Here is a 23,178-nt window from a genome sequence, read left to right on the forward strand (position 1 = left end):
ATAAGGCTGCTGATGTGTGGTGAATGAATCTGTAAATTATGCATCTGAGGTGGAAAAACTGTTAGGTTGCTGGGTATGAACATGAAACAGGGTCACTGGAAAAAGTTCATGTGTGAAAGAGAGCCGACTACAATACCCACATCTTCAGATTGTTGCGTACTTTTTGTTGTGGAATTGGGTGTGATGCTGAGCTGAAGTTTGACCAGATGTGAAGTCCAAAACTCCTGTAATGACCTCTGATATGCAGAAATTTTGTTCTTTGCTAACTCATTAGAAAAATCTGTAGATTGGAATACTAGGTGTAATTCCACAATTACAGAATGTTTTTCATGGGGCTGCACTGTCATCCATCCTTTATAGTCTAGCTCTTTGTTTTTTTCTGGAAATTCAGTTGGACTTCCGTGCCAAGGAAGATTTCAGAAAACCCCAAGCACTCTGTTTAGCTACTATGAGATTAATTTGCTTAAAATAGAAAACAGCTCTAACCTTATTTCATTACCATACTGTGGCATACTGTTCCATGCAAGTGCCAGATATTTCTACTGTTCAGAAATAGGTGATTATAGAGTTTTGCATCTCTTCTTAAAAGCCATGAATTGCTGTAATTTGATTATATTGCATTTTCTTTCACAGTTTCCTGGAATTATATTTTAAGAAATGTTAATGAAAATCTATTTAGACTATTCCAGTTTGTGATTTTGGATTAATATTATGCATAGAGAACATACTTTACTGCTTTTCTGTAATAGAAAATTATTTTTGAGTAGGGGAATTAAGAGCCAATATTTGCCAGAGTTGTGTAGTTAAGATCTGTTTATTCTGGAAATGACAGTCTTTTGCCTACTGCCCTTAAACTTAGGACCAGTAACAAGATTGCCAACATTCTGTCTGAACATCTAAAGCCATTTCAGAGTCTAGAAACTTTGGACTTGAGCAACAACAACATATTGGAGCTAAAAATTTCATCATTTCCATCATTACAACTCAAGTATCTGTAAGTAAAATTCTTACCTTTCAGGTTACTTTCAAAAATCTTGTTGGATAATTTAGATTGGCAGCTGTTTGTTAAGTTCTAAGTCTTCTTTTAATTGGAATTACATTAATATTCCTACCTGTCTAGTTTAACATAAGCTACTAACTTGAATATATGAGTTGTTACAATGAGATGTTTTCATTCATTAAAAAAAAAGCTAAGGCCATTATCTCAAGATGAAACAAATAGATGTGTCTCTTGAGAGAAATAATTACGTGATAAAATGAATTTAAGTTCCCCATGGATAGGCTAGTTTGTCTTTATATGGAGTTTGATAGACTTCTTATGAATACACTTTGATTCTTATTCAGGAATATTGAAATGCCAGATATACTGACTGATAAAAAAGTAGCAGGATTGCCACATATTATCTTCTTCCATTATCACACTCTGGCAGAGTAAAGTAAAATAGTGCTGGTGAAATACTATTTGACTATAGAAAAAGCTGTCAAGAGCTCTAATTAATATGAAGAAATTCCATTTATAAATGACTAAGCACCACAAGAGCTTTGTGTTTCACTACTTGGTGTTAAAAATTTATTAAATAACTGTAAATTTAACCTTCTAGACATTGTTTCTACAGGTATATTAACAGTAACCGAATAACCTCCATGGAGCCTGGTACCTTTGACAATTTGTCTACCACACTTCAAGTATTGAAGCTGAACAGGAACAAAATTTCAGCAATTCCTCAAAAGATGTTTAAACTGTCCCATCTGCAGCACCTGTAAGTGTAACCTACAATTGACTAATTGTTTTCAGGTTTTCCAAAGCACTGGCAGTGCTTGAACTTTAGCCTTTAATTTAACCAGAGGCAGAGTGAGACAGACAGAGGAAACATATTACTGCAACCCTTACTAACTGCAGTGCTGTACGGAACAAAACTAGTCTTATGTGTTGGTGAGATGTGAACAGTCTTTGTGTTTAAAATTGTGTTTTCCTATTAAAAGTTTAAAAAAAAAAGACTGGAAAATGGGTAGGAGCAATATTTCTGTAAAAAAGCATTAGGAAAATAGAAAGTAAACTTATATAGTTCACTGCAGCAGTCATTTACTTTTTGCTTTCACAGCAGAATGAAGGAAATGCATTTGCTTTCAGATGGTGTGACAATAAGCAATATGCTTGAATAAATAGACCTTCAGCTTTACTGGTACAGTGCTGTCCATAAATGTTTTACCAAATAAACAATAAAGTTATATGAAAGAGACTGTGGGGTTTGTTTTAATTGGAAAACTTAGAAAGTGCAGAAAATGGACAAGAGAATGGGTTGCACTTTGTCAAATCCGGAATAATTACTTTCCATACCATATAGTCAGTAGTTAAAAATTATGAAGTCTCTTAGGTTAGCCTTGAAAGTGATAGGTTATAAGAACGCTGAAATCTTGGGGTGCTTGACAATTCTGGAAAGAGTGACTGTTTTTCTTCTGTATACAAATGCTGGAACAGTTTTACTCAGGCCTCAGTGGAAGAGTATGGGAACAGTCCTGCAAAGCTCAGGATTTGTTAATGATCTTGGTAGACTCTCTGATCTTCAGATTCACCTTAAATTGGATGTTGCTTGTATCCTTGCCTAAAAATGTTCCCTTTGTTCATAGTTGTTATGCTGACTGAGTTACGTTAGATGCCTTATCTGCAAGGAAGGCCAAAAATTTGTGTTATCACCTGAAAGTATTCAAAGAAAAATGAGGAAGAACTAAAGCTTGTTCTTACTGAATGTTCTTCATTTCTTATTCATATTTAAACACAGGATAAGAAGCAGCGTTCTCCCTCAGGTCTGTTGTCAGGTAGAATTTGTGTCAGACTGCCACGGAGACAAGCTGAATTCTTACAGGGTTGTGACTCTGAAAAATAATGATGGTATAACTATGGGGAGAGGACCTTTACTTTGCATGAGGAATTTAGACCTTTACTTTGCATGAGGAATTAAGTTTTGGAAGGAGAGATTCTTCCTAGTTTGGTAGACCTAAGACTTCCTTGAAGAGGCAGATGATCACTCCTTTCACTACCTTTTGGTAATATTGTCTAATCCTGTCACTGCATCTTGCCCTCCAGCTAGTTACACCTTACATCTCCCTCACAGGATACACATTGCTCCCAGTTTCTGACCTGCACAGTGTGAGTGTAGTGGCAGAAGAGCAAGTGCCAAGACCACTTGAGAAAGAGAGGAGGCACTATGTGTAACTGGTTGTGGAGAAGGGAGAGGGATGTGATGAGTGCTTGACTACAGATAAAGAAATATCTCCCAGGATGTTCAGTTTTGTCTAGTTGTCTCAACTAAAATTTTAACATCTTTTTGACTGTTTATTGATTGCAATTACAAACCAGTCTTAACAGCTCTACTGCTAGATAAACACCGTTCTCAGTTTTGAATTTGGGAGCAGGATTAACCATGGCATTCCAGGTCTTCTGGGATTCTTTAAGTCTGAAAATAGAGGAACTCCCAAGTACTTGTTCTCAGTATCAGAAAGGCAAAGCAGTATTAACATCGTTGAACACAATGTGTTACAATAAAATATTTTATTTTTATTACTTCTTGTCTTTGTTTCATGTGCAAGAAAAGTCTTTAAATAAAGTTGGTTCCAGAGAGGGAAGAAAGGTTGTTGGCATGTAAGTAAAATTACTGTGCTGTAACTGTACATTCTATTGATGCAGGGAGCTGAGTCGCAACAAAATCAAAAAAATAGATGGGCTCACTTTCCAAGGACTTCCTTCTTTGAAATCATTAAAACTGCAGAGAAATGGGGTTACGAGGCTTATGGATGGTGCTTTCTGGGGTTTGACCAACATGGAAGTCTTGTAAGTATCAACTTTTTGCTGGTAGGTTCTGCTGATAACATATTAAGTAGATTTGCACAAAATTAATAGAATTGTGTGATAAAATTTAAAGGTGTTTATGGAATTGAATTGTTTTGTTGTGGTCTGAAAAGGAGCAAGCAGTCAGTAGTGAATGTGTAAAGCAGCACATTTTGAATGCATGCATGCAACTCAAGATTTCTTAAGTAGAGGCTCCGGCTATCTAGCAAGTGTCATGAGGTCAGAGGTGGACCTGTGGCATAGCATGCATGCTGCTGAGTTTCTGAACTTTGTCTTTTTCTGTTTGTGGGTGTTTGTAGGCAGCTGGACCATAACAACTTAACAGAGGTAACTAAAGGCTGGCTTTATGGCTTACTGATGCTGCAGCAACTCCATCTCAGCCAAAATGCCATCAGCAGGATCAGTCCTGATGCCTGGGAATTTTGCCAAAAACTCAGTGAACTGTGAGTACCTTTATTCTCTTCCAGTTTCAAAAGCCGGATACGTGCCAGAACATGAGCTTCTTAGCACTAATCTGTGAATTTTTCATAGCAAAGTTTACAAGATTACTACAACTTCGCTGTATAAGGTAGTTGAAAGAAGTTGAAACTTCCTGTTGAAAGAAGTTGTAAGTTAACTGAGATCGCTCCATTTCACTGTAGCTGTTGTACTAAAGCCATAACACAGTAATTTTCAAATGAGAGAAATTAATTCTGCAGTAATTTGTGAATTGTTCGAAACAATGCAAAATTCTGTGTGGTGTAGTGGGTTCTGTGATAATCATCAGGGGAAGACTGGTGCTTCCCCCCTGAAAATTCATGTGGGTTGAACTAAGTTAAATAGGCAATGCAGCATGAACATTAAAATGCTTTTTTCCCCCCTTAAATTTGCAGAGATTTGACATTCAATCAATTAGCAAGGTTAGATGATTCAAGCTTCCTTGGTTTAAGCCTGCTGGTTGGACTGTACATTGGAAACAACAAAGTAAATTACATTGCTGATTGTGCCTTCAAGGGACTTTCCAGTCTACAGATTTTGTAAGTCGACAAACTCAATTTGTAAGGTCAAAAACCTTAAGAAAAATACTGTGTTTATACGTTATGACTTTTCTTTATGAAAGAGACAAGAACATTTTGTTAACTTCCCCTGATCAGTGCACGATTTTCTTAAATAAGATTTCTTTCCAGAATAGTTGAGAAAGGGAGGAGTTCCTGTTTTGATAAGGCTGTGCACAACGGATGGTGGTAACTGTGATGCAGACTTCCAGTAGCACTGTTTGTGGGAGAGGCATATCTCTTGAAGGCAGCAAGTAGAGCACTGCTACCCACAGTTTTAGGGATCTGGATCATAGTTGAGTCTTAACTGAATCATTTTCCCTCACAGCAGAAATAAGAAGACAAAACTCATTGTCATGACTGGACAATTGCTTTAAGTATTAGAGCATGTTTTGAAATAGCATTTCTTAAAGGAAGGGAAAGAACTAATCTAAATACATTCCTCTTCATTAAAACCTTCTCATTGCATATCACTGACCCATTTGTCAGCCAGATGAGCAAAACGATTGCTTTTGCTCTAGGCATTATTTTCTAGGCTTTCTATTTTGCTCACATAGTGACACTTAGGGCATCTAGGAAAGATGCAAATTAGAGGAGTGTACACCATGTTTTTTAAGAATATAGAGATTTGGAGGTCATAAAGAGAGGAAGTTAGAGAATTATGAGCTGTTAAGGTATTAAGTATTAGGCATTTTCTCCTAGATTTTTCTTTCTCCTCCAGCCCAACCCTGTAGATTGCAGACACACTGTTCTGTACACAAATCTCTGTATCCTCTTTATAGATATATGAATATAGATATTCTGCTTCATAGATAATTAAGCACGTGTTTTGGGATGTTAAAATTACTCTCTGGGCGTTAGTATTAAGGACTTAAAAAGATGTGAGGGTGTTCCATTTCAAAGGGACAACAGTTGGTCCTTTCCCTTCCTGCAATGCATGTTTTCTTAAATAGTCCTATATCTGAATACCTTTGGAGGGGTATGTGGGTGGGTTTGCTCACAATTCTAAAAATTGTTGAGTTTGTGATCTTTGAAATTATCAGTGGGAAAAATACTAATAGTCTTCAAAGTCTCTCAGTAAAAATTGAAATGATAAAATTAATCAGGAAAAGCTTCTCTTAAAATCCCACAAAAAACAACTGAACAAAAATCCAACCTAACAGAAAGATATTTTAGATTTTTTTTAAGTAATACATGCTGTTGAAGAAGTATGTGCCTTGTTTTTTTTAATAGCTTTTATGGTTTGATTTCCCCTCCCCTCTTAAACAGGGATCTGAAAAACAATGAAATATCCTGGACTATTGAAGATATGAATGGTGCTTTCTCTGGCTTAGATAAACTTAAGAAGCTGTGAGTATTGCTACAATATTTCTATCTCATCATGCCTTAAAAATAGCTTATTATGTGTCTTTCAAGGGACAAGCCCAACACTTAATGTTAAATTTTCCATAGCAGAGATGATTTTTTTTCTCCTTTACCACTTTGTTCTCTATAATATCTTCCTATTCAATTAAAGAAATTCAGGATTCTCGAAGTCAAACGAATTGAAATATTTTAAGTATTATTAATATTTATGGACATATTCATCAAAGAATAAGGTTTTCCCGTGCTAAAAAATAAGGAGTGTATCATATGATAAAGGCATAGTGGTAAGCTTAGTCTTCAGTAATGTAAAGCAACATCCAGTGGAAGTGGCTCCATTGCATTGAAATTTTCAAATACAGATTTATGAAATTAAAATATGTTTATACATTTAGAATAATCCATGTCACTTAACTACACACGTTAAATGTCTTCTAAAATAATTGAAAAATGTAGTACAAGGGGAATAAATTCGTATCTTTTAGATGTGATATGTTTTGCTGCATTGGAAATGGGTGAGTGGTGAATACTAGTCACAGTTCAAAAATAAATGCCAAAAATGCAATTATTCAGCTCAAAAATACTCCCATTTAATTGCATTTCTTCTGCATCATGTGCTTAAATTTTTCAGGATACTCCAAGGAAACAGGATTAGATCCATTACAAAGAAAGCATTTTCTGGTTTGGATGCACTTGAACACTTGTAAGTAGTAGAGATTCACATTTAACCCAAAATAGGAAAAAAGTTAATTTTGATACTAACTGAATTTAAAGTAGGACTAACAAGCTTTACTTACGACTTGGGATGAAATACACTTACCGTGTTTGCTACTGTGATCTTTAGAGGATTTTTCAGTTTTGAAGTTACACTGGGTGTAAATTTTGGAATTAATGCAGAAATTCTTACACATTAAGCATGCTATGAAACTCCTTATTTGCATCTCTTGATTTTGAGCTTGAGCGTCCTTTGTATATCACTAAAATAGCAAATTATTGCTTGAGTCTTAAATCCATTCAGTTTAATAATCTATTATTTTCTTCTAATCCTAGTTTTCTTTTTTTCTTCCTAGAGATCTAAGTAACAATGCAATTATGTCAGTTCAAGGAAATGCATTTTCACAAATGAAGACACTCAAAGAATTGTAAGTTTCTATCAAAAGACATAATCTCTATTAAGTATATAGATATTCTTTATACATACAAATGTATAAATAAAAGCCTTGTAAGATGTCACCTGATGCAGTGATTAATCTCTGCTGTAATCTCTCTGAAATAACAAAAACAAATAACAAATACCAAAAAGCTTATGCCAGTGTTTTGGTTTTTTTTTTTTTTTCTTTTTTTGTGTATGATGGGTGTATTTAAGTGACAGAATGTAGGCTAGGAGGCTACATTCATTTTCTGCTACATTTGTTGTCTCTAAAGTCCTTGTTTTAAATTGGGTGATCTCTAACAGGTTTTAGATAAGGGGGACTTTAGTGTAACGTGCTCTAAGACCAGTAGTGCTATCACTGAGCTAAAGCTTGCTGGACCAGTGAAATGCAGTGCTGTAATTATTTTGTAAAGACCTGGTTGTCACTGCTTGTAATTGGGTCCTTCTCTCCTGTAGTAGCAGAGAGATCTTCAGAGAAGTTGTGAAGCAGTCACTGCAAAAAATGTATTTTAGTGAGGATGAGTTTTTGTCCTCTCACCCTTTTTTTCTGTTGATCAATGCAGAACAACACTGGCTCACAGGCTGGATGCAGAGGGTTATACTGAAAGGGGTGACATCAAATTGGCAACCTGTCACTGGCAGGGTTCAACAGAGCTCCATCCTCAGCCCTGTGCTCTTCATAAATGACTTGGACTCAGGACTGGAAGGGATACTGAGCAAGTTATCAGATAGTGCAAAACTGGGAGGAGCTATTGACTCCCTGGAAGGCAGGGAGGCCCTGAGTGACCTCAACAAACGAGAGGGCTGGGCAATCAGCAACTATATGAAGCCCAACAAGAGAAAGTGCTGGATTCTGGGGTAGGGCTGCCTTGGGTGTATGGACAGACCGGGGAATGAGAGGCTGGAAGGCAGAGCTGTGGAAAGGGACCTGGGGTCCTGGTCAGTGGCAAGTTGGACATGAGGCAGCAGTGCCCTGGCAGCCAGGAGGGCCAAGAGTGTCCTGGGGTGCATCAGGCACAGTATCACCAGCTGGGCAAGGGAGGGGATTTGAACTGAGCAATATTGCCATCTTTCTCTTGCAGTATGTGTGTTTAACCTAAAGCGTTAGTTCTGTTATGAAAGTGTGCTCATACGGATCTGTATTACAAACACAAGAACACAAACAGGCTTTGATTTTAATTGCTTTTTCTTAGGCACTTCAACACATCAAGTCTCTTGTGTGACTGCCAGTTGAAATGGCTACCACAGTGGATGTCAGAGAACAACTTCCAGAGCTTTGTAAATGCCAGTTGTGCCCATCCTCAGCTGCTAAAAGGGAGAAGTATTTTTGCTGTCAGCCTGGATGGATTTGTCTGTGGTGAGTGTAGCATCTATTTCTCATTTCAGAAAACAAATATTGCTTGGGATTTTTTGTGGTTCCTTGATATGTTGTGATTTCTATAACAAAATTGAGAGGACGTGATACTTACTAACATTTTCTTCTGTTCCCAGACTGTGATGTAGATGCTTAAAGCTTGAGGCTTTGTACAAGACAGGGAGTGATGATATTTTGATTTTTATACCAAGTACAGCTTGCTTACATAGAACATATCTTAGTGTGCAAGTGAAAGCTCAATACTTTGTGAGGGTAAATGTATCTGCCTCGAGATTTAAAAGATGTTATTTAGATAACTATCATTTTTAAGTGAGACATATTTTAGCAAAATTGAGATGTAGTTTTTGGGTTTCGTTATTTGTAAATTTTTTTCTTACTCATTAGTCTTGAGTTTATTCCAGGGTTGATAAAATTTCAAGGCAAAAAAAAAACCATCCTGGCCTCAGCTCTGACATTTTTTATGTGCGCTTGTTGTGTGCTTTAAAAATTATTTGGAGTATGTAAATTACTGCCTTTTAAACTGTGTTTATAAAATACCTGATTACCACAGTTACGATACTGGTATTTTTTATTTCAGTTTGCCAGATAGTAAATGCTAGCAAAATATTTTTACTTTAGGACCTGAGAATTTGAGGCGATAGCATCTGCTTTAAAAGTGAAAATTTTCTATGTGTGTTTAGTAGCATTCATGAGCACATGTGTTATGTTCTCTATTTAAAGCAAAGTGAAGCTAAGCATTCAGAGTAAGGACATGTTTGATTACTCTGATATGTAAAGTGGGAACTTTGGAAATATCAGGAAATTTAAAAGCCAGCTAACTGCATTTAATGTATTTTTGTTGAATAAGTTTTCTTTTTCTTACTAAAAAAAAAATTCAAGGATTATATTCTTTGGAGACAAAAAGGTAAGTGTATTCTCAATAATGTAATCTCACAGCAAATATAAGTGGTTAATTTTTACTGTTGCTACCCTTTTTCAGTGGGAAAGCAAGTCCAGAATATCAAATAGTGTACCAAAATGTTGGTTTTTCCTTTCCTGTTAGCAGTCAGATGTTTAATAAATAATCAGCAGATTCTAGCTACTGCTGAGAAGCAGAGGTTGACATAATGCAGAGAATGACAGATTTCTCAATGTCTAGAGGAGTATATATGAGGTAGGCATCCTAATTTATGCAAAGGGCATTCTGTCAAAAAATTAAGCTGGGGATTTAAATATATGTCTTCCATTTGTTAAATCTGGGGAATTGTGATCTTTCTTTTGGCTGCTGAGTGCTATTTTTAAGTAATTAAATTTTAAGATGCACTAACAAAAAGAAAAGTACTGAATCAGTTTTTGCCCTTGATACTTAATGCAATTGCCATGCAGAAACAACTAAAATCTCCTAATAAAATCATTGAGTGTTTCAGTTATATCTATAAAGTGTGTTTTCACTAGATGTTCAGGTGTTCACAGCTTGCCTTAAAAGTTCACAAGGGCTGCTTTTGCTTTTATAGAATTTTTAAGTGGAGTGTGTTGACTCCTGTCTGAAATTAAAAGATTTGTATATATGTGGATGTCTTTGTGATACATTCATTCAAATATGCTCTTTTATTATTCTCTTCTGACAAAACATAATGCTAGTCTTATCCTAGTGTGTTCTGTATTCTGTGCTGTATGCTTATTGGAGTGACCTTTGTATCACCCCTTTCTGTCAGATAATTAAGATTGAAGTATGTTCTGCTGTCCTTTCACAAGGCTAATTTAAGTACTTAAGAGTGTTTTACTTAGTTAGTCCCATGCAAAGTCAGTGAATGTATTCAATTAACTCAGTTTGCAAATAGCAAGACATGGGTATGAAGCATGAAAAGCAAATGGCCTGGGATGTTCTTAAAGCCCATGCTTAGAGTCCCAGATCCACATTGCCCTGTCACTGGAGCACAGCATCATACCTGCAGGAGTTTTGCAGACAGTTCAAGGTTAGGCTCGCTGCTTTGTAACAGAGTGGAGGTTCTTCAAGAAAATAGCGCTTTGACCCCATAGTTGTTCCCAGTCATTTGAGATGTAATAAGACAAAGGTGCTAGGAGACAGCAGGATCTGCAGGGAGGAATTTTTGGGGCACAGGGCTTTCCCTGCAGTTCCTTTGTCCAGAGATTGTACACATCTTGAAGGTTGGGAAGATGCTAAGGCTTTTGGTTTTGGGAGACCAGGCATTTACTTGCCTGCTCCTTTTACATGCATGCAGTGTACACACAATTGAATAAATAATACAGAAGGCAGCTAATTCTGTAAACTCATAACATGGCACTTGAAGGTAACATTCCTATAGTAAAGAGACCTCCAGGAATTCTTGAAATTCTTGTGTTCTGCCCTGCTTAATGAACCTTCCATCCCCTTTTGCCCAAAGAGACGCATATCACTGGAACACTGACTTTTGTACGTGATTTTTTTGTGGGTTTGGGTGAAATGCTCAACTGTAACTTGCAGTTTCTGATAGCAGAAGAACTATGCTTTCAATAAAGAAAGACTCCCAGCAGCCTGAGGTGTTGTAAAGATGAGAGGTAGGCTTCATGATTGATGTTCAGAATAGTTCTTATGGATGTCAGGGGGTAGTTCTACCTTTAGTGCTGCTATTGAAGAAGCTATGCACACAGTCTGCTTTTAAATGTGCTTTCTCTTCAATAAGAGATGGCTTGGCACAATAAACTCATAAATACGGCATCTTTAAATGCCCTAAGGCTAACAAAATTTAAAGCAAAAGCATTGTGGATCCATTTAATAAATACTTATCTGACTACTCTCAAACCTATAAAACAAGGCTTACTAACTCTCTGGAAAGAGTCCTCGGGCATCACATATTTTTTTTTCTTTTCCTCTGTGCAGATGATTTTCCTAAACCACAGATCACTGTCCAGCCAGAAACCCAGTCAGCAATTAAAGGCTCCAATTTGAGTTTTGTGTGTTCAGCAGCCAGCAGCAGTGATTCCCCAATGACTTTTGCATGGAAGAAAGACAATGAATTACTGCAAGATGCTGAAATGGAGAATTACGCACACCTCCGGGCCCAGGGTGGAGAAGTGATGGAGTACACCACCATCCTTCGACTGCGCAATGTGGAATTCAGTAATGAAGGGAAATACCAGTGTGTAATTTCAAATCATTTTGGTTCATCCTACTCTGTCAAAGCCAAACTTACAGTTAACAGTAAGTATGTTACGTTTTCCTTGTGGAAGTCATTAATCAAGATAGGGATTCATATATTTTCCATTCTCATCATCTGCATCTTTTAGAAGATCTGTAATACGAGATTATTTCTTAAAAATTTATCCATTTCCAAGGTCACTGTTCAGTTTTACCTCAAGTCCCAGTGTACTGAAGCATAGTATAGGAAAAAACAAATAACATACCCAATTCATAGTAAATTTGGCAAAATCAGTGTTGTAAGATGGAAAAATGTTAACTTTTTCTCACAGGAGGTAAGTGTATGCTCTGTTTCAAGATGCTATGGAAAGGTCACATAGGAGGCTGTTAGCGAAAATGAGATTTTGATCTAGGTGGTCTCACATACTTCACAGTTCCCTCCCTTTCTGCTGAAGCTACTGATCAATTTAGATCGTATATTTCTCTAGTGTTTTTAGGCCCATGAGGGGTGTTCAAGAAAGTGCTGTAGGAAACAGTAAAAGTATGTTTCATGTATTGATTTTGATATCACCAACTTTTCTTTAGTGCTGCCTTCATTTACAAAAATCCCCATGGACTTAACCATTCGAGCTGGGGCAATGGCACGTTTGGAATGTGCTGCAGTTGGGCATCCTATCCCACAGATTGCTTGGCAGAAAGATGGTGGAACAGATTTTCCTGCAGCACGCAAGAGGCGCATGCATGTCATGCCTGAAGATGATGTGTTCTTTATTGTTGATGTAAAGATTGAGGACACAGGTGTTTACAGCTGTACAGCTCAAAACACTGCTGGAAGCATTTCAGCTAACGCAACATTAACAGTACTAGGTAAGATATTGGCAAACTTTAACAGCACAATCGATATTATGATTCAAAATAATAAAAGTTAGTTATGTTTCTCAGTGTATACACATCTGGTACACAGGGGATGGAGGGAAGAAGGGGCTTCTGTTTGCATTTAGAGACAGTAGATTTGTTTAACTTTTGATTTCTTGACATTTTGTTAATTGCTTTTATTGTAGCTCTCTGCAATCTTAAGCATGTATGATTTAGCATTTCTACCTTGTAAGGTAATCAAGCATGTAAATCAGATCAATTGACAAGTAAATTGTAAGCTTTAAGTACAAATTCTTGAGTTTCTTCTTAGAATGAGAGTAAGCTTTATTAGGTGTTACTGATGCATACAATCTAGCTTTTCCTCTTGAGCTGTGAAGAAAAGGGACGCTTCTTACTCTTGCGAGATGATTTAGAATATAAGGCTTGTGCTTTCTTTTCAGAAACACCGTCATTTTTACGGCCTTTGCTGGATCGAACTGTAACAAAAGGTGAAACTGCAGTCTTGCAGTGCATTGCTGGTGGTAGCCCTCCACCCCGACTGAACTGGACTAAGGATGACAGCCCTCTTATGGTAACAGAAAGACACTTCTTTGCTGCAGGCAATCAGTTACTAATTATTGTGGATACAGATGTAGAAGATGCTGGGAAATACACTTGTGAAATGTCTAATACACTTGGAACGGAACGAGGCAACATCCGTCTTAATGTAATTCCTACTCCCACCTGTGACTCTCCTCAAAACATTGCCCCATCACTTGATGATGATGGATGGGCCACAGTTGGCATTGTGATCATAGCTGTGGTTTGCTGTGTGGTGGGCACTTCCTTGGTGTGGGTGGTCATCATCTACCACACCAGAAGGAGAAACGAAGATTGCAGCATCACAAATACAGGTGTGTAAACTGAAGGTTTACCTTGGAAAGGAAAACAAATGTTTGTGGTTGCCTTGCAGTGACTTTATTGTAGGAACATTTGTGTGCTTTGACTCAGAGGCAGAGAGGTGAATTGTTACTTCCAGTGCTTTGCTGACAAGTTTAAAAATGTTTCTACAAACTGAAGTATGTTGATGGCTTTTGTATGTGTTTTGCTCCCCCACAGATGAAACAAATTTGCCTGCTGACATTCCAAGTTACCTGTCATCCCAGGGGACACTGGCTGAAAGGCAGGATGGATATGGCTCATCTGAAAATGGCAGTCACCATCAGTTCCTCTCATCTGCTGTAGGAGGGTATTTCCTGCAGCGGAGGGACAGTAATGGTACGTAGAAAATGCTAAGCAGATTTTTCATGTGACTTGAGGAGCTGCAGTTTGGCTGTTGTCTTTCTAACTAATAGAAAGAACACTAAAGAAAGCATGTTTACAGAATTTAATAGAGGATGTGAAATTTATTGCTTGGGATTTTTTCAACGTGATAATAACTGGAGCTTGGTTCTGCTCATCCAGATGATGTTATGGTGTGTATTTAAATCAGGAAGTTTTTCTCTAGTCTCAAGGGTAAATTTAAACTGATGAGGACATGCGCAAAACAAGAGTCCAAAAGAAATTATCACAACATGTTTTCCTCTCTTACAGCTTGAAAAGGGTGCTTTTAGTGGAGTGTAGGCATGTGTGGTAATACCAGTGGAACTTCAGTATAACTGTTCAAACTTGCTGGTTAAAAAAAATTGTTACGGTCAGAGTCAATAAATGATTTAAGGTGACTGCAAGTTAAAAGCTGCAGTCCTTGACATTTATACCTGTGGCCCCTAAGAATCCTCTACATACCTGCACTAGGGAGGAAAAGGCACCTTTCTGGGAAAGGGCTTGGGGTTGAGATACAATCAGGAGCTGGGACAGGTGGGAATGGAATGATGGTGAGATAGTTTTGCCTTTGTGGAGTAGTGAGAGGAACAGCCTATTTGTGGATCAGGAACCAGAGACTGTGTCCAAAGCTTTCAGGAACCATTGAACTAAAAATCTTTATAGCTATTTAGGCAGCCAGTGACTCCCTCAGATTCTTTCCACCAGGACTTTGACATTGACATTCTGCTTTGAAAGGAGGCTGTGAGGCAGATAATGAATTTGTCTTCTGTGCTTTGGAAGAAGGAAGTCCTTGGTTCTGATCCTGTGATTGGTTTTGTTTTGTTTTGTTATTCAGGGATTGTACAGTCAAGTGACACATTCTCTGTCAAGCTAATTAATTGAACAGTTGCTGGAATTAGAATTCTCATCCAAAAGTTAGGTTAAACCTAAGCAAACTCGAAACTGCACTGTGAAATGTAGTTGAACACGTGGGGTTCTTACAACTCTGTGCCGAAGATTCAGAAAAGGCTGTGTGCTGACACATCAATTTTATTTTTAAGGCATTTGCCATCTAGATAACAGCAGTGAAACAGACTTGGAGGGTGTTGCAGATCCATTCCTCTGCCACTATCTGGGGACTTCAGGAACTTTGTATTTAAAAGGCAGCACTTACAATTCTGACTCATTTGAAGCATACAGTACAAGTAAGTTGGTGGGGGAAGTTTTAGTCCTAACTCAGTCTTTGTTAAGATGAATCTATATAAAATGAATTTTTCATTTCCTTTAGGTTGCAGCCCTGACCAGAGAACAGCAGTCTTGGGCCCTTATGAGTCTGGATATTTAAAGAAAAAGGAATGCTGTCAATACTCACCTCCACAGGAAGATCCCTTTGACCAGTGTGTTGGCATTATTAGAACGCAGGCTACAAGCAGCAGATTGATGAACTCTATTTATACTCAAAATGAAGGAACTGGAATGAAAAGCAAAAGTTTCAATTCAGACACACTGGATTTAAGCAACAGTTTGGAACCTTCATCCATTACAAGTAAAAGCACTTTCATGGGTATGTTCTAGCTGTTGTTTTTTTATTCAAAGCCATTGTCTTTGCTGTCTGGTTTCCTACCTAAAATACCAAACAAAACTAATTTTTCAGCTTTTTCTTTCCCAAATGTTTGATGCTGAGGAACAGAAAAGTGACTATAGTAAAACTGTGTAATGAGGACGTCTGGATTACCAGATCTTCATAGCTCACACTTATGTAAAAATCTCATCAGTGATGCGATTCTTATCTTCCGTTTTAATATAGCTGGCAGATTTCTCTAAATGTTAGCGTACATAATTTAAATACACCTTAAGAAACATACCAGAAGTTTTGCCTGACAGGCAAAAGGTGTGTAAAGAGGGCTCAGTGCACATAGGGAGAATTGAATTTGTATGCGTATATATTGTATAACACAGTCAGCCAGAACTATTTACCCTTCAAAATAAGGCAATATGTAAAAATGCCCTCCCTTATGCCTCCTTTGTCATTCTCTCATTATGTGTATGATAAAAGAATTCTTGAAGTTTAGTTTAGGGTTTACAATTTTAATCCAGATTGCAGGGAGTGATGGGGGAAGGAGAAAAGCATTGCTTTATCCTTGAAGCTCATTAAATTTTATATGTTGGTTTGGTTGCTTGGTTTAAAATGCATACAAAACCACATATTGCTTTCATCTTTGTGATATCTTAGCGCCAAAAACAGTTCTGGTACCATGGGTTGTCTCCCGGCTGGTGTGTCAGCACTGGCTGATCAAGATCTGGGTCTGCTGGCTCTGAAGGGGACCTGGGGGAATGTGCATCACTGGGCTCTTTGTTCTCAGGGGGTGGGGAGGGAGGCACTAGCTCTGAAGTTTTCCCCCTTCAAAAGCCAGATGTTTGAACTGTAAAATGTTGCAGATGCCAGGACATCTGGCAGAGACCCTGGGACTGCACACGGCCGGCCTCCTGGCTGCCTGCCACTCTTACTGTGGTGGGACTGCACAGATAGGGCTTTAGCATGTCTCCTGCAGAAAGCAGGACAGCTGTATGTTTGTATATCCAGGAGTTAATGCCACCTGAAGGGTGCAGAGTCCTCTGTCTGCCCTAAAAATCTATGCAGAGTTACATCTTTGATCAGTTCTCTGAGCATACTACCCTACTTATGTTGCATTGTCATTGCCTTGATGCCTCATAGTCATTAACACTCTTCCTTCGAAGAGCCTATGGCTAGATCTTGGACGTGGTGGTTGTGGAAGAAGTTGTGATAGATTTCTTGTCTTTAGTTGTGAATTTGCTTCTTCATCACAGTTGTCAAATTCAAGCCCCCTTTTGCCTGTGTAATCATAGTGAAGTTGACAGCTGGCATTAGAGCTAGAAAGTTTGTAGCTTGGATTTTTTCTTTTTAAGACAGTTCATTTGTACCTTTGGTGCTGTGAGGAACATCCTTTCACACTGCATTAGGTCAAAACTGCTCTACAAGTCATTGCTGGAAATAAGGCTTTTGTCCAGTTCCTTTTTCAGTAACTTCTCAGATCACAGTTTTACTTGAAACCCTTGGTTCCAACAACTAAACAGAATTAGAAGTGTTGCATTTTGGTTTCAAAATTTATTTTAAAATATAGTGTTAAATTATTAATTAAAACTTGAGTTCTTCAAAGTCGGCCTGTGGCACACTGTCGTCTGAAAATAAGTCCTTACAGACACTATGACTTAGGATGGCTCTATCATTGTTCAGTGAAAAAAGAAGGCCCTTCTTGTTGATACTAACAGCTTCACGGTGTTGAAGCATGACACACACTGATTGTTTACTGACTAGTAAATCCAGATAATTATTAATTACAGTTCAACTGAAATATGTAGTTCTCTTTGGGTTGCTACTGTTCTCTTTGCCCACAGCTGACTGGATGATCAGTGCTGAATGGAGCATGTGGCTCCATTTATTATTAATGGGAGATGCTAGCCAGAAAAAGATTGTGTTAGCATTCAGATTGCACTCTGGGACAATGTTGTATAACCTGATAGAGGTTGTGGAGTTTCATTTTTTAAAAAAAAAATCTGTTTATTTTTTCTGAGCTCCATGGCAGATTGCATGTGCCATTCATTTATTGAAGAACAAAACAGTGAGTGACTTTTGCATTAGAAAGTGTCTTGTGATGTGTTAGCATTTGGTCTGTGTTCCCACCTCCCCCCTCACCACCCTCCCCAAAGAAAAATGGGTATGGAAGTAGTCATGAAAACAAAATAAATGAAGTTGTAGGTGGCTATGCAACTACTTGTAAATATTTTTCAGGTCTTTGGTGGCAGAATCTTGCCTTGTGATCACATAGATATTTTCTTTAAAATGGTGGAACAACATTTAAGTAAAATCTCAGTTTGGTGAACTTCTTGTCAATCTTGCATTTCAATGTCACTTATGTCAATTTCTGTCAGTCTTGCATTTCAATGTCATTTATGTACACTAGGATGAGACACAAAGCTTTTAGCATCAATATTTCTGTGCTCACTCTTTTACTGTCTTTCAGGAACATTTGGAAAGCCTTTATGGAGGCCTCAGCTGGACTCTCTTTCAAGCTGTAGACAGCCAGCAAATTGCCAACCAAAAACCTCCCATAATAATCATCATGTCTCGCTGGACTTTGATACAGAGGCAGATGAAGAGGGAAAAGAAAGGACAGTTTCTAGAGGAGAAAATAGCTTTTATACTTGCAGACAGTCCTTTGAAAACTTTAGGACTTCTACTTTCCAATCCTCTGATTCGGATACGTAGCTCCTTTTGGGCTTAATGTTTTCTGGAACCAAAGAAATAATTTGACATACTACTACCTCAGTATGGAACTTTATTTAAAAAGTGAATAAGGAGAAGAAGGGAAGAAAGAAACCACAACCACATGATGCTCTGACTTCAGAAGAAAAAAATATTTTTTTTTCCTATAAAGCATAATTTCCAAGATGATCTACATTGGTTATACAGGGAAAAAGCCTTATAAAAATACTGTATTTGTAATTATTTTATAGCCTTTTTTATGCAAATAATATGTTTTGGAAATTAATGGTGTAAATAATACAGTGTATGTATTTCTATGTCAGACTTCATTTTCTTGAAATGAATAGTAAGCATTCTAATTTTGTACTGTTACTTGTACCTTTTTACAAATGGAAACTCCATGCTGTTTGCAGGTACCATGCATCTTATTTGCACATTACTTTAATAAAATATGCTGCCATGTGGTCTCTGACCCACATTAGTGTATGAAGAATGAAAAGTGTGAATTATGTTTGTAGACAATGTTGCAAATGTAGGTGCTTTCTGATGCATGTTTGTACCTTCATTTGACTTAAACTTGTACCTTTAGATTTACTGTGTAAAATATGCTCATCTTCAAAGAGTGGGTGTGGTCCTGCCACCGCTACTGGTAAGGTGGGTTGCAGCTATTTGAACCAAAGCAAGGCTGCAAATCCTCCAGTTTGTGAGTTCCCCCTGTCAGATGTGCACACACATGTTCTCAGTTTTACTGCCTGTGAGGCTGTGGTTCCAGAAGTTTCCCTGTGCCTTTGTTAGTGTGCCTGCATCTGGTGGCGGGATATACACAGTGGATGCATAAATTCATATTGAGCTATTTAGTAAAAGAAAAAAAAAGGCACTGGATATCTGCCTGGTAACCTAGCTTTTCTCTGAGTGGCTTAGTGTGAAGTGTTTGCCAAATATGCAGTATATGCCTGAGTCTTTGCTTTCCCATACCCTTTCTGCCTCTTTTATGCTTCTGCAACCACTCCCTGCTCAACATGAGGAGGTAATCCAAGAACAAGATAATTTTTTTTTTGTTTAAGTCATGCTTCTGTTCCTTACTTGGCTGCCCTTCTCTGGTTACAGATGTGCTTCATTTAATTGCTCAGTCAAGTTGAGCAATTGTAGACTTTTGCTGGATTATATTTGTAGTAATGAACCCACTGTCTTTACCTATACAAGAGGAAGAGGATTGTGGATTGCTTACTATAAAACAGTAGTTGAAACTGAGTGAAAACAGTCTTTATTTTGTGTTTCCATGTTCAGATGCATATTGTTTAAAAAGCTGTGAATTGTGTTGTCATCATTGCACTAAAACAGCGAGACTTCAAAATGGTTAATTCTATAGGACATTGGCTTTTTAAATCTGCCTGCTTTGAAGGTGCAAACTTACATGGTTGCCAAATATCTTCTTTTAGGCTAAATTAAAAGCAGCTGTTAGAGTAGGCCTTCACAGGCATAAGGGCTAAAGAAAGAGCAAAGATTTTGTTGCCTGGTGTAGCTGAACTAAAGTCTTTTAGTTGTCTGCAGCCAGAAACCTGGTACCCAGATTGCAATGCAATTTCCCTTTAATTTAGGCACCAGTATTAGAGACAGGAAGTTAATCCATCCTCAGTCACTGGTGGTCTAAGCATACAGAATGGATTTTGCGTGCTGTAGTTGATCATATTGCCAGATTTTTTGACTTATTGTTAATTTGTCTTCATTGCTGCCAGATGTGCTGATGCGGTGAAAGACATTGGTATGGGTCTTTGATTATAATTAAGTGCATTTGAAAGAGATTAATTTTTCCTCAGTTAAGCACAAACCTGTAGGTCAATAGGGCAAGAAATCTAACATTTGATTCACTCAATATCTCTCATTTTTCCCTCCCAAACGCCACTCCCCAGTGCCTTGTTTTTAGGGAGAGGAGAGCTGGGGCCTGTGATAGCTCCTGTGTGTAACCAGACATTGCTTTCTGAGATGTTAAAAAATAACCAAGTTAAAAACAGTAACTCCAGATTTAGTGTTTATCCTTAAGAACTCCATGTTAAAGGTCCATCATGAAAAACCAGCTTTAAGTTCTGTAGTGGGTGAAGGTTGAGAACAGTGACAATGTCATTTCTTTTTCATCTCCTTTGCAAAGGTACTAATCTTCCAAAGGCTTGGATGTCTGTACCTAAATAAATGTTCAGGGTCAATGGCTGAATTTTAAATGCTTTTTATCAAGTTGCATTTAGCAATCTTGACATAGGAATTGCTTACAATTTTATTTGATGCTTTAAATGCCCAGAAATGGAAATGAAAGCTCCCAAGTCCTCTTTTCTGCTAGCTGGAGTTTTTATGTTTTAGAAGTGGATTGTGCTATACAGTGGGTATCTGTAAAGTGCAAGATATACTGTAATGTTTTAATATCTTAGTAGTTCGTTTTAAACCAATGATGTTACCAAGAAGGCTTGGAAGTTTGCTTGCTTTTTTTTTTTTTTTTTTTTTTTTTGTTTTTTTGGGGTTTTTTTGTTTTTTTTTTATCCTCCCCTCTAAGATGCAGATGTTAGTGAGCTGGTAGTTGGGTATTTACTCAGCTGAAAACTAAATTATAAGTTGATGTGATGGGGAAATAAATTGCAGCCAACCCTGAGTAAAGCTTACACTGCATCTCAAGAGTTAGAATGAGAAACAAGTGTTGTGTTGCTGAATGACAAAACAGACATTTTGTAGTTTTATGACCAGCAGCAGCTGGAATCTTGCCATGGGATCACTTAAAACTTGTAGAATGTTCTTTAAGGGCAGTATTCACTTAATGCTTTACGCAACAAAATGTTTTGCCTGTTGAGTTCACACAAGCAGTTGCTGAGGTATAGTTTCTGCAAGCCTTAAATAGTTTAGATAGAGTTAATCATTTACCACTTTTTCTCAGGCACAAGCATTTCCTAAATGAGTAACCTAAATGCTGTGTCTGAGATGACACTAGGGATACGTGCATATTGAAGGGTGTTAGAATTTCAAACACAATCTTATGGAGTACTGCTGTATTTCAGCAGCAAATGTTTTAATTTAGAATTCATAACTTAAGGGGATCTTTAAAAATGACAAAGAGTCAGGTGCAAAGCTTTCTCCAACTGAGGGCTCATTAGTGTCACCAAACATTTCTTATTTCAGTCTTGGGGAACTCTTGCTTCAAAGAAGCTTAAAACTAAGACTTAGCTTTTCACTGCAAACATTTGTGTTCTGCCAGCCTTACAAACCAGGACTATAATTGGCTGTTGTGTTTCTTCTTGAATATATACATAAGGAGAAATTCTGTTAGCTACCTGCAAGATTTCTTGTTGGGGATATGACACATCTCAGAGAATTATACTTTCTCAATGAAGTCTTGGTTTTGCTCACTTTGCCTATTGCTTTGTCATAGAGGATGTGTTTTGACTAGTTGGATGTTAGTTTACAAGTCTTCTGAAATTATTTCATTACAAAAACAGAGGGGAACCTCAGCCTGTTCAGTGAAGGGAAAAAAAAAATGTACAACAAGATGTAGTTTGTGTACATACCATTTTACTTTGAGAACTTTCCAAGATGCCTTCTGTTTTTATGTTTCAGGGAACTGTTACAGGAAGGAATAAAAGCAACAATGTCTTGACTTACTAATGTGTGGCAAAAGGTGCTTGTCCTGGTTGTTGTGCTTAAGTATTAAGGGGTCAGTTGTTCCCCTGAAATAAATATATGCACATCCGACTTCTTACCAAAAGGCCTTAGAGGTGGCCTCTCCTGTTTCCTATGCTGCTTTTGTTCTCATAGCTCAGTACTGCTACCATGTCCTCAGGAGACCCTCTCTGGTAACCTACGCCACTCAGTTTCCAGTTTCTCTGCTTGCCCTGGCACTGTGGTGGCAGGCTGGGGCAAGTGGACTCAGTTTACAGAGCACAGTGCAATTGCAGGCAGTAAGCAGTTGTGTGCTGGAAGAGAGGAGGGGGAAGTGACTGGAGAGAGACAGGCTAGCCACAGCTTTAGGAAGAACTTGGTATGAGTGTGCAGAAAATGCATAATTCAGGAGACAGGGATTAAATATTTATAGGACAATGTTATAAGCATAATAAAGAGCATTTTTGTACTTTACAAGCTTTACAATGCTTTTTGTATATTTAATTCCACTCATCCTCTATGCTTTCAAGTGCCAAAAGCAGCAGTGCACCACAGAGCACATCATCTGGAGATTTACCTCTTACTGCATCTAAAATCTCCTTTTCTGGTAGACAAGAAACAAGATTTGTTTTTCTGTGTTTGGGTTCAAGAGAGAGTATTGCTGGTGGAGTGCATAGTTTCCCAGAGTCATGTGGGATCCACTGTGTCAGACTGAGGAATGCCATGGGACAGCAGGACCTGAGGAAGCTGGTAGCAGTTCTAAATGCACTGCTTGTAAAACAAATTTAGGCCTTGTTACTTCAGAAATTTTTTCCCACACAACAGAAAGCAGAACCATAAATTACTGTAGATTAGGGACTACTGAATAGCACTTCTGCGTTGGCCTGGACCTCAGCCATCAGCCAGGACACTGGTGTTATTGCTGTTCAGTTTGGCTGTTGACCATGGGCTGTTGACCAGCAACAGGAATTTGCAGGAATTTGCAGTCTGAGTACCTGTATGTACTCCGTTCTGAAATTAATGGTGGCCAGTTTTAAGGCATGTGAATTTCAAATATGGCATTGGAAATTAAGATCTAACTTACTTGACAGGGGTAGTAAGATCCTCTGGATATAAAACAGGCTTTGGGATTTTGTAGGCCTCTGTTTTGAAAGGCTGGTATGCAACACTGTCCAAAGACACTCATTTGCCATAGCAATATGGGACCTACT

General features: G+C 37.9%; 1 protein-coding gene across 1 annotated transcript in view; it reads left to right on the forward strand.

The window, feature by feature from the left end:
* The window catches only part of LRIG3 (leucine rich repeats and immunoglobulin like domains 3), a 38,476-nt gene extending 19,660 nt beyond the window's left edge, over window positions 1-18,816 (forward strand). Inside the window, exons 4-19 of the mRNA XM_041411250.1 lie at window positions 860-994; window positions 1,617-1,760; window positions 3,686-3,829; window positions 4,147-4,290; window positions 4,720-4,863; window positions 6,151-6,231; window positions 6,875-6,946; window positions 7,314-7,385; window positions 8,590-8,753; window positions 11,632-11,952; window positions 12,475-12,756; window positions 13,206-13,658; window positions 13,864-14,022; window positions 15,108-15,251; window positions 15,335-15,610; window positions 18,090-18,816. Of these exons, the coding sequence (XP_041267184.1) occupies window positions 860-994; window positions 1,617-1,760; window positions 3,686-3,829; window positions 4,147-4,290; window positions 4,720-4,863; window positions 6,151-6,231; window positions 6,875-6,946; window positions 7,314-7,385; window positions 8,590-8,753; window positions 11,632-11,952; window positions 12,475-12,756; window positions 13,206-13,658; window positions 13,864-14,022; window positions 15,108-15,251; window positions 15,335-15,610; window positions 18,090-18,334 (2,980 nt within the window). The 3' untranslated portion in view covers window positions 18,335-18,816. The remainder of the gene's footprint in view (window positions 1-859; window positions 995-1,616; window positions 1,761-3,685; window positions 3,830-4,146; window positions 4,291-4,719; window positions 4,864-6,150; window positions 6,232-6,874; window positions 6,947-7,313; window positions 7,386-8,589; window positions 8,754-11,631; window positions 11,953-12,474; window positions 12,757-13,205; window positions 13,659-13,863; window positions 14,023-15,107; window positions 15,252-15,334; window positions 15,611-18,089) is intronic.
* Window positions 18,817-23,178: the final 4,362 nt, after the last annotated feature.

This window comes from Onychostruthus taczanowskii, unplaced genomic scaffold (genome assembly GCF_017590055.1).
Source record: "Onychostruthus taczanowskii isolate IOZ18803 unplaced genomic scaffold, ASM1759005v1 scaffold35, whole genome shotgun sequence".
NCBI classification, from domain to species: Eukaryota; Metazoa; Chordata; class Aves; order Passeriformes; family Passeridae; genus Onychostruthus; species Onychostruthus taczanowskii.